The sequence below is a fragment of the Dendrobates tinctorius genome, unplaced genomic scaffold (genome assembly GCF_039654945.1).
Source record: "Dendrobates tinctorius isolate UK_male_01 unplaced genomic scaffold, ASM3965494v1 ptg000008l, whole genome shotgun sequence".
NCBI classification, from domain to species: domain Eukaryota; kingdom Metazoa; phylum Chordata; class Amphibia; order Anura; family Dendrobatidae; genus Dendrobates; species Dendrobates tinctorius.
Window position 1 is genome coordinate 15095702 of NW_027361676.1, and position 12029 is coordinate 15107730.

A 12029-nucleotide genomic window follows, 5' to 3' on the forward strand; every position below is an offset into this window, starting at 1 on the left:
CGGTCTTTTCTAAGACTTTTTTTAACTGTAGGTCCAAAAATTTGATATATGCATTGGTTTGTCGTTGCCCGAATATTTGTGGGACAAACCACACAGGAACTTAGAAAGAGGATTCAACAACACCTCTCAAATATCAATACAGCTAAAACAGATCGTGATAAAGGTAAACCCTTAACCCCGGTAGCCTTGCATTTTTTGCGTGAACACCATGGGTGTAGCGCTGGTATTAGAGTCCTGGGGTTGGAAGCTGTACAGACCAACATTAGAGGGGGGGACATCTCGTTGGAATTGTTGAAACGTGAATCCAGGTGGATTTTCAACCTTCGGAGTCGTTCCCCTCTGGGATTAAATGAAGATTTATTATTTACCGGATATTACAAACAGATTTGATTTGGTTTGTTTTACAAGTTTTCTTCTGTTTTTGTAGATCCCGGATATTAAATCTCACACCTTTTCTGCTCTGGACCTCATGATTCGAAAATTTGCTCTCGACTTCTGTTTCGTCAATTTAGATCTATCTCTCTTCCCGGTGTTACCTGGATAAAGTTGGTCTCTTGACGCCTTACAACATGATCTGCACATCTATTATACTATGGACTTCTCTCAAAGGACTTTATCTTTGACCAGAATTGTTTGTCATCTAGACTTATGTTATGAGCATATACAGTTGTCTTTATGTAATTATACTGCTCTTATGAGTCTTGTGTTTTGCTCAACTATGTTTTTCACCTCAATGTGCTTTGTTACTAGTATATATTTATCTCCTGGATGCCCTTGGGGGGAGCTTGTGGAGAATTTCTATTTCATAGCCAATCCTGGTCTGCTTGAAATAAGTTCCATTGTATTTCTGGATCTTGTTCCTGCATTTACATATTCTTTCTCGTATTAGATTACCCTTGGCATTCTATTCAGGGCTTTACACCTTTGGTGTGACAACACTTCCCTTCCTTTTTTTTTTTTTTGTGTTTTCGTGTTATTTTGTTTATATATTATGATAATAAATAGAACTGGGTGATTCATACCATGAATTATGTCATGCTTTTAAACTATCAGTGTCTTCTAGCTGTTATGACGAACAAGCTCTCTTTGTTGCAATTAAACAATTACGCATCATGGGTCATAGCCCTGACCCTATTTTTAGGGTTCGTTATTTAGCTGTTACCAAATAAGATGTTTAGAACCAATTTGGCAAGTGTAATCTATGTATGCGGTTGTGTGCTTGACATGGGCACGCACCACTGCTGTTATCCTTTCTTATGTTGGAGTAACCGCGAGTTTTCTTGCATATCTTTGATTTGAGTATTCAGCATGGTCACTCATTCCTGTTACCAGCGTTGTCTGGCTATGACGATGAGTAAGTCTCTCTCGCCGTAATTTAGCAATTATGTTTTGCGGTTTATAGGTTTTTTTTTTTTTTTTTTTTTTTTGCGCGTTATTTATCTTTCATTCTTTATTTATCAATATGATTAGAATTAATGCAGCCATTACATTCTATGCGTGCGTTTTATATGTAGGGTATTGGTATGCGGCATTATCGGTATTTTCCTTTGTACTGCAGCAATGGAGAACTTTTTAAAATACTGAATATTCAAGATCCAAGTATCGGCATTAGATCTTTTTCGATTTTTACTGTTTACCATGATCACTAATTATTTGTGCATACTCGCCGGTATTGGTGTCTTTTGGCCACTATAATTATCATGTCTTTGGACATGCGCAGTATGTGCCACCGTATCTTTTGTATCTATCTGCAAGGAATGGGTCATACTTTTGGCCTTGATTTGATATGCTTCTTTGCTCTCTCATATAATATACCTAATCGAGATAAAAGTCTCCTAAGCTGCTATCTATCGCCGATTTGTGCGTTCTTTGATTACTATGACGACCGCTTGCTGTATAATCGCCGACACCAGCGTCCTCTGGTTGCTATAACTACCTTGCCTTTGGCACATGCGCAGCTCAAGTTACCGCGTCTCTCTTGTATGTACCCAGAAGGAGTGGAGAGTCACGGGTTATATATCCGGTCCCGGCCTGACACGCGTCCTTGCGCCTTCACACATTGCGTTTAATCAGATTAAAACCTCGCAGCTGCTACTTATTAAGTTTATTTTGGTATGTATTTATATGACCTTCATTGCACACACTCTCTAGCCCCTGACGAAGCTACCTTGCGGTAGCGACACGCGTCGGGCAGGGCACTCCACAAGCTCCCCCATATGTAAGAGGGTTATTAGGATATTCTGCGCAACTTTATTTGTGCATCTTCTGTAGAGCATGTTTTGTGTGTCTATTTCTTATATGGCACGACCTGTTCTCCTTTACCTTGGTTTTACCTTAACCTGTCCTTGTATGTTTATTCATATTGCTGCAGCAGTATTGTTGGACATGTTTTGAGTCCATATTTATTGATACATGGATAACTTACAGGTTATTAGTGGCATGTATTGAATTATGTATATTCTGAATCACTGTTACTGATTACCTCTGTTATACACTTCTCTCTTCAGACTATTTGTATTTACTGCCCAACTATTTTAGCTCCATGGGGGGATGCTTGTTTGGCTTTATTAGGAGCCTTGTGTATGATCTGTCATGTGTTATGACTTTTAACTGTTTTTATATGTGTGTTGTCAATGGTTGTCTAATAAAAATTATCATTATTTTTGGTGATCCCTGCTTTTTTGGTCAGTAGCTTTTCTACGTGTATATAGTACTATTTTATTGCTGACTGCAGGAGGATCCCACTATTGTATTTGGTGGTGCCCTCCTTGGTTTCACGATATAAATTTACCACTAACATGAAGCCCAATATGACACGAAAAAACAATCTCAGAATCGCTAGGATGCGTTGAAGCGTTCCAGAGTTATTACCTCATAAAGGGACACTGGTCAGAATTGCAAAAAATGGCCAGGTCATTATGGTCAAAATAGGCTTGGTCATGAAGGGGTTAAGCATACTCAGACGCAGATTCTTTACTGTAAGAGCAGTGAGACTATGGAACTCTCTGCCATATGATGTTGTAATGAGTGATTCCCTACTAAAATTTAAGAAGGGACTGGATGCCTTTCTTGAAAAGTATAATATTACAGGGTATATACACTAGTTTCCTTAATATTGCGTTGATCCAGGGAGCTAGTCTGATTGCCGTATGTGCAGTCAGGAAGGAATTTTTTTCCCCAATGTGAAGCTTACTGTTTGCCACATGGGTTTTTTTTTTGCCTGCCTCTGGATCAACATGTTGGGGCAAGTTAGGACAGGATATGGGTTGAACTAGATGGACTTAGTCTTCCTTCAGCCTTAATAACTATGTTGCTATGTTACTATGTATTATTACTTTTGAACCGGGTACTCAAGGAATTACTGCTTTATATGGGGGCACTCATTTTATCCTTACTTTATAAGGGGGTATTTGCAGTATTGCTTTTCAAGGGAGTACTTGGGGGATTACAATCTACAAAGAGGCACACAGGACTTCTACGATTTCTTTTCAGAGAATGTAGCTCGCGATTGTCTTTCAGAGCAGTATGTGGCTCTCAAGGTAAGAAAAGTTGGGGACCTCTGTGTTAGAGAGATTTTGTGTTTATGGAAAGACATTCATTTTGTGCTCATTTTGTTCTTCCTAATAGGCAGTGTAATCTCATTTTGATGCACAAATTTAACCATAGTGATTATAAGATATGTCTTCGTAGTTAAACTTTTCCTTTGTGTCTGTCAGTATTTAGATCTAAGAGCTAATGCATCTCCTTGTGGCTCTCTAGTGTAAGGAGACTTGTAGGCAAGCCTTGTTACTTCCAGTAGGTGGCACTAGAGTTAGTCCTCTTCCTCAATGGAGAAGCGATTTACGTGTCAGAATTTATAGATCCTTGTTGCACACTATAGGGTATTGTGCTAAGTTACTATGAGATTGAATTCAATATCTCGTACTTACTTTTTCTTTTTTTGTAGGATATTCACCATTTTCTTGGTGACAATTTATCTGTTCGTTTTGATCCTGTAATGCTGTTAAGCTCTTCCATCAATTTTACAAAGGCTGCAACCATTGTTTGCTCTGGTAAGCCAACTACATGTTAGTTGTTTTTTCCCCTGGATATTGTGTGCATAACGCTTTTCTCCAATTAAATATTTAAGGACAATCTGTCTCTAGGTTTTCTGCACTTAATTTAAGAGCAGCATAATGTAGGGACAGAGACCCTTACTCCAGTTATGTGTCAATTACTAGGCTTCTTAGTGTAGTTTTGATAAAATCACTGTTTGAGATAATCATGAGGATTTACAAACCTGCTGCTAGGTAGTCCCATGAAGTTGTTTCAGATGCAAAAAAATTCATACCGAAGAATATATTTTTATTCTGAAAGCCACATCGATATCCCAATTTCAGTGCTGTTTCAGGAAACTTCACTTCCACATTTGTTATTCAAATGGACATGGACCCTTCATCCCCTCTTTATGCTGGTGACATGTATGAAGGTAGGGGCTGCCTGACTGATTCCTTAGCTAAACAAGACGCCTCCTGTGTGTTGACCAACCGTGATGGAGGGGATTGCCTGTTTAGCTAACTGAGCAAGATAGCCAGCCGTCTTCATCATGTGGTGACATAGAGGTGGAGGTGTTCTCCGTTATGTCAGAATGAATGTAGACAAGCAGATTTCTACACCAGTTGTGAAATGGGAACACTTGGAGGAGCGTCTGTAAACATACCGACAAAACAGTTGATCAACAAGCATAGTTAGTAGGGTGATTGTATTGTTTATAACCGCATTAAAATCATCATTATGTGCAGTAGTTATCTGTGTGCATAAAATTTATGGCTTAATAGGCTATTAAACAATTGCCGATTTTCTTGTGAATATCCGATTGCCCATTGTTTGCCCATTGTCGTTTTGTGTACAGTTGTGCTCAAAAGTTTACATATCCCAACAGAATTTTTGCTTTCTTGTCCTTTTTTCAGAAAATATGAATGATAACACCAAACTTTTTCTCCACTCATGGTAGTGGTTGTGTGAAGCCATTTATTGTCAAACTACTGTGATTTCTCTTTTTAAATCATAATGACAACCCAAAACATCCAAATGACCCTGATCAAAAGTTCAGATACCCTGGTGATTTTGACCTGATAATATGCACAGAAGTTGACACAAATGGGTTTGAATGGCTAGTAAAGGTAACATCCTCACCTGTGACCTGTTTGTAATCACTGTGTTCGCATAAAAGCTGAGTGAGTTTCTTGGATCCAGACAGACTCTTGCATCGTTTATTCAGCCACTGATGTTTCTGGCTTGTGAGTCATGGGGAAAGCAAAAGAATTGTCAACAGATCTATGGGAAAAGGTAGTTGAACTGTATAAAACAGGAAAGGGATACAAAAAGATATCCAAGGAATTGATAATGCCAGTCAGCAGCGTTCAAACTGTGATTAACAAATGGAAAATCAGGGGCTCTGTAAAAACAAAACCACGGTCAGGTAGACCAACAAAGGTTTAGTCCACAACTGCCAGGAAAATTGTTTGGGATGCAAAGAAACACCCACAAATAACATCAGCTGAAATACAGGACTCTTTGAAAACTAGTGGTATGGCTGTTTCAAGATGCACAATAAGGAAGCACTTGAAGAAAAAGGGGCTGCATGGTCGAGTCGCTAGAAGAAAGTCATTAGTGCTCAAATGCCACAAAGTGTTTAGCCTAAAATACAAAAATCAGCACAGAGACAAGCCTCAAAAGTTATGGAACAAGGTAATTTATAGTGATGAGACCAAAATTAAACAAGCCTATGATGAAAGGAACACCATTCCTATTGTAAAGCACGGAGGTGGATCGCTGATGTTTTGTGGATGTGTGCCTTTGTAGGCACAGGAAACTTGGTCAAAGTTGAAGGAAAGATGAATGCAGCACATATCAGCAAATATTGGAGGCAAATTTGCAATCATCAGCCCGTAAGCTGCGCATGGGACGTACTTGGACGTTCCAACATGACAACGATCCAAAACACATGGCCAAGTCGACCTGTCATTGACCACAGCAGAACAAAGTGAAGGTTCTGGAGTGGCCATCTCAGTGTCGTGACCTCAATATCATAGAGCCATTGTGGGGTGATCTCAAGAGCGCAGTTCATGCTTGACAACCCAGGAATTTACAAGAACTGGAGGCTTTTTTCCAAGAAGAGTGGGCAGCTTTACCATCTGAGAAAATAAAGAACCTCATCCACAACTACCGCAAAAGATTTCAACCTTTCATTGATGTTAGAGAGGGCAATACATGGTACTAAGAAATGGGGTATGTGAACTTTTGATTTAAAAAGAGCAAACACAGTAGTTTGACAATAAATGGCTTCACCCAACCACTAACCATGAGTGGACAAAAAGTTTTGGTGTTACCATTCATATTCTCTGAAAAAAGTCCAAGAAAGCAAAAATTCTTCCGGGGTATGTAGACTTTTGAGCACAACTGTAAATGTTAGTGATGAGCGAATGTACTCTGATATGGTGTTATATGAGCACGCTCGTGTGCTATCTGAGCGTCTTGGGAGTGTTCGAAAAATATTTTCGAGTCCCCGTGACTGCATGTTTCAGAGCTGTTCGGCAGCTGCCTGCAACAAGGATTGCCTAACAATCAGGCCACCATCCCTGCAAGTGTTGTGGCTGACGAACAGCTCTGAAACATGCAGCCACGGGGACTCGAAAATATTTTTCGAGCACGCCCAAGACACTCGGTTAGCCCACGAGCGTGCTCATACAAAAAAAATAAAAACTCTTTGTGATTACACTCTTTTTGCGATGTCACGACCTCTTGTATTTGATGCATTTCCAAAAGTTGCTAAATGAGTAGCAGATTGAGAGAAAAGGTAAGGACTGTTTTACAGAAGATCGCTAATGAGAGAAGAAGCCAGTAACAGAAAGTAGCTGATAGGAGGGAGGTTGAAGGGTCAGAAAGCAGCAGGTGACTTCACTGCCACATGGTAAGGTGGGTGTTTTGCTGTGGACATCTAGTGAGGTAGATGTTGGGGCAGTAAACAGAGGTTTGTGGGCCGTAACTTCAGAGGTCGGTAAGCAGCAGATGGCTTGTGTGGGAGAAGTCTGGTGTTGTGCAGCAGATAGCTGGATGGAGGGAAGTTAGGAATAGTGAGAAGCAAGTACCTTGTAGGAGAAGCTATGAACGATTGGCTCCTTTGATAGAGCAGTCTGAATATGGCTCACACAAAACAACTGTAGTACCGTTATTCCCCTATTATTAGAAAAGGCAGACATAAGTTTGTAAAGGTTTTTGTTGCAGATTACTTGTGTCCCCAGGCACATTTCAGTATATAAAGACAAACTGCGCCTTATTCGCCGTATTTGTGTCAAGCGCTAAGTCTCCGCGGCTGTTCTTGCTGTCTGTTGTTGTTTGCACTGCTGACAGCACTGCAGCCGATGACTAAGCTCGGCGGCTCTGCCTGTGTAGACAGTATGAGATGCTGAAATCACAAACTGCACCTGAGGACACAACTTTCCTGAAAATTCAAACCCCCCTTTGAGGACCCTTCAACTCTCCTTACATGTCTGTTATAAATACTTCTAATCTCCTTGAAGTTGCAATTATGGGACATCTCTTCTAATAACTGTGTGTTGTGATAGTCCTCTGTTATCCCTCCTGTTTATGGTTCAATAGAAAACTGGGGGTTATTAGTCAAAGGGGTGTGTCCCTACTTAGTCTGATATTGTCAGCCCTGATTGGACAGTCAGTCGGAGGCGGGACTCCCTCCCTACTAATATCACCCAGCTGTGATTGGTGCTTACATGTCTAGGAGTAGCGGAGGAAAGCCATAATGCAGAGCTCTAACGAAAGATCCCCAGGATTTGATATTTCATTGAGAATGCAATTATTTACTAAAACAGACCATAAATATGAATACATATTAGACCATGGAACATCTACCTATCTTCCATTAAATTATTTTTCTATCTTCTGTTTTTTCTGCAGTCTTCCGAGAGTCTGAGTGTGACTCCTCTGATGCAAAACGACTTGACATCCTAGAAGCTGCTCCTCCCCCGTCCCTGTGCGTTTCCTACAACATATCAGAGGGGTACGTTCAACCACGGGAACCTTTTTATGAGTGAGGTGCTATGTGATGGCACCAGCAGAAACAATGGACTCAAACTAATCTGTATAATGAAATATAGTCAAACAGGTTGTGAAATTAATAATATACATTCAATACATCATTCAGAAAAAATGGATTTAAAAGAAAGCATATTCACTTTGTTCCATGTAGTTTATATAATTGCTTTATAACTGTATGGTCTTCTGTAATAGTTGTTACTGACGTTCTCCCATTCCGTTCCACAACTATCTCAGTCGTAAGCCACTGTAGGATATCACAGATGCAGTGGCTGCTTAGATAGAATGCTATTAAACATGTGGCCTAGGGATATGGTGTTGACCCCAGTGCCTCAGTCTAAAAGTACTAAGACGCCTGGGGCCAACTGAGCTTCCAACAGCTGGAGAGACGCTGTCAGAAAAACGACCCAGTTTTATTCATATATTTTAACCCCTTACCGACATTTGATGTACTGATATGTATCTTTCCCTGCACAAGACGGCTGATTTTAATCGATTGATGTTTGCCTCTAACAGCCGCGGGTGGAGCGGAGTTCCTTCCGTGGATGTTTACCTGTTAAATCTTGCTGTCAATCTCTGAATAAGGGGAACGGGGGGTGCATTGTTCCATGCTCTCATCGGCACTTCCGTGACGCTGTCATGACAGCGCACCAATGAGTTATCTTGTCAGCTGGGGGTATGCTGATGCCCCCTGTGCCTGTAATGTGATGCTCCTATGAAAGCCAGCCCATGGCTGCCATTCATAGGAGATCGTGAGTATAACTGTACATAGCAGTGCTATGTATACTACAAGCGATCAGACTATCGCAGCTTCAGGTCCTAAAAGGAGATTTTTAAATACAGTAAAAAATTAAAATTTAGGATAAGGTGAGGAAAAAACAAAAAAATAGCAATGTATTAAGGGGATAATGAGAGCATAGGTGCTTACTGATACAAGTATCTTTAATATTTTCTCAATTTTTATCCGTTTCTCCAGGTATCTGAATTTTGACACTTTAAAAATATCATTTTACATGCAACAACTTCAGAATCCCTCAGGGTTGTGGTCACTGTGGGTGGAAAACAACTTGAACTTTCCTGTAATTCTCACGGATGTGTTTGTACCTGAACAAGTCCAGGGGCTCTTTAAGGTACGATGGTTATTATGGCAGCTAGTGCCATTATACTATTTTATATATATATATATATATATATATATATATATATATATATATATATATATATATATATATGTATGTTTGGACACACCTTCTCATTCAAAGAGTTTTCTTTATTTTCATGACTATGAAAACTGTAGATTCACTCTGAAGGCATTAAAACTATGAATTAACACATGTGGAATTAGATAATTAACAAAAAAGTGTGGAACAGCTCAAAATACTGTGTGTCTTATATTCTAGGTTCTTCAAAGTAGCCACCTTTTGCTTTGATTACTGCTTCGCACACTCTTGGCATTCTCTTGATGAGCTTCAAGAGGTAGTTACTGGAAATGGTTTTCACTTCACAGGTGTGCCCTGTCAGGTTTAATAAGTGGGATTTCTTGCCTTATAAATGGGGTTGGGACCATCAGTTGTGTTGTGCAGAAGTCTGGTGGATACACAGCTGATAGTCCTACTGAATAGACTGTTAGAATTTGTATTATGGCAAGAACAAAGCTATGTAAAGAAAGACGAGTGGTCATCATTAATTTAAAAAATGATGGTCAGTCAGTCCGAAAAATTGGGAAAACTTTGAAAGTGTCCCCAAGTGCAGTGGCAAAAACGATCAAGCGCTACGAAGAAACTGGCTCACATGAGGACCGCCCCAGGAACGGAAGACCAAGAGTCACCTCTGCTGCGGAGGATAAGTTCATCCGAGTCACCAGCCTCAGAAATCGCAGGTTTGCAGCAGCTCAGATTAGAGACCAGGTCAATGCCACACAAAGTTCTAGCAGCAGACACATCTCTACAACAACTGTTAAGAGGAGACTTTGTGCAGCAGGCCTTCATGGTAAAATAGCTGCTAGGAAACCACTGCTAAGGACAGGCAACAAGCAGAAGAGACTTGTGTGGGCTAAAGAACACAAGGAATGGACATTAGACCAGTGGAAATCTGTGCTTTGGTCTGATGAGTCCAAATTTGAGATCTTTGGTTCCAATCACTGTGTCTTTGTGCGACGCAGAAAAAGTTAACGAATGGACTCTACATGCCTGGTTCCCACCGTGAAGCATGGAGGAGGAGGTGTGATGGTGTTGGGGGTGCTTTGCTGGTGACACTGTTGGGGATTTATTCAAAATTGAAGGCATACTGAACCAGCATGGCTACCACAGCATCTTGCAGCGGCATGCTATTCCATCCGGTTTGCGTTCAGTTGGACCATCATTTAATTTTCAACAGGACAATGACCCCAAACACACCTCCAGGCTCTGTAAGGGCTATTTGACCAAGAAGGAGAGTGATGGGGTGCTACGCCAGATGACCTTGCCTCCACACAGTCACCAGACATGAACCCAATCGAGATGGTTTGGGGTGAGCTGGACCGCAGAGTGAAGGCAAAAGGGCCAACAAGTGCTAAACATCTCTGAGAACTCCTTCAAGACTGTTGGAAGACCATTTCCGGTGACTACCTCTTGAAGCTCATCAAGAGAATGCCAAGAGTGTGCAAAGCAGTAATCAAAGCAAAAGGGTTTCACACTTTTTTGTTAATTATATAATTCCACATGTGTTAATTCATAGTTTTGATGCCTTCAGAGTGAATCAACAATTTTCATAGTTATGAAAATAAAGAAAACTCTGAATGAGGATGTGTCTCAAACTTTTGGTCTGTCTGTTCGTGTGTGTGTGTGTGTGTATATATATATATTATCTATATATAATCTATATATCTATATATTATCTACATATATATCTATATATTTATCTCTATCATATAAACTAGTTATTAAGATATCTACTAGGAGTAGACCACCTTTTATTCTACATTTTTCTTTATCGCTTCATTGGGGGACACAGATTACCATGGGTGTATGCTGCTGCTGCTAGGAGGCTGACACTATGCAAAACAAGAAAATTAGCTCCTCCCCGGCAGTATGCCCCCACCGACAGACACCAAGTACATCAGTTTGTGCTTAGTGTCTGTAGGAGGCGGACCGGGATCTCCCCAGATCCGCATTTAACGATTTATTTTTCCTTTTTAGGTTTTAGTTGTGTGTATTAATTTTTTCCATTTATTTTTTCAGATTCAGCATCAGGAAACAGGATGAGAGTTCATCCTGCTTTTCCATATCAGGCGGCTGAGCGAGCAATGTGGTATTGCCCACATCGCAACTCTCAGGACCGCAGGCAGGACCTTTCCCTATCACCCTCGGGTGCTATGGGCTATTGACGGCTGGCCGGTCCTAGCCGATTCCCCTCCTCACCCCTCTCCCGGGACAGGGCTGAGAGGAAGACAGCGGTGACGTTTCCCCTGCCAGCAAGAGATTGGCGCCGTCTTCTGCACCATGCGGACTTGGTGCGGGTACAGAGGATCTTCTCTCCCAGCAGCCTGCTCTCTATACGTGGGTCCCTGCGTTCATCCTCATCAGGGACGTCAGGTAAGCTGTCTGCATGTCCCCTCCAGCCCCGCTCTCAAAATGGACCCAAGCCGACCCATTCAGCCCTGCAGCCGTCACAGGCAATACAGCAACCCCGGTTTGAAACTCCCACCCTGCAATCGCTCCACATTGAAGTTATCAGTGTGGGCGCCCCTCATTGCCGGTTTGAAATTTCCACCCCCTTTTTCCCCGGGCGCTCTGTCAGGCTTGCGCCTCTCCTGCTTATATCCGGGGGGGGGTCCAGCGGTGGTTTCTGCGGGTAGCAGCCTACATGGTCCCCTCATTATCCCTGCGATCGCGGGCTTCGGGTGCGCCGTTGCACGTTAGCCTCAGGGGGAGACGCTTTCACTTTCAGTTTGAAAGCTT

General features: G+C 41.4%; 1 protein-coding gene across 1 annotated transcript in view; it reads left to right on the plus strand.

Moving 5' to 3' along the window:
* TMEM131L (transmembrane 131 like) overlaps positions 1–12029 on the plus strand; it is a 226795-nt gene that overhangs the window by 126152 nt on the left and 88614 nt on the right. The window contains exons 11-13 of the mRNA XM_073576389.1: positions 3947–4052; positions 7954–8056; positions 9068–9221. Of these exons, the coding sequence (XP_073432490.1) occupies positions 3947–4052; positions 7954–8056; positions 9068–9221 (363 nt within the window). The remainder of the gene's footprint in view (positions 1–3946; positions 4053–7953; positions 8057–9067; positions 9222–12029) is intronic.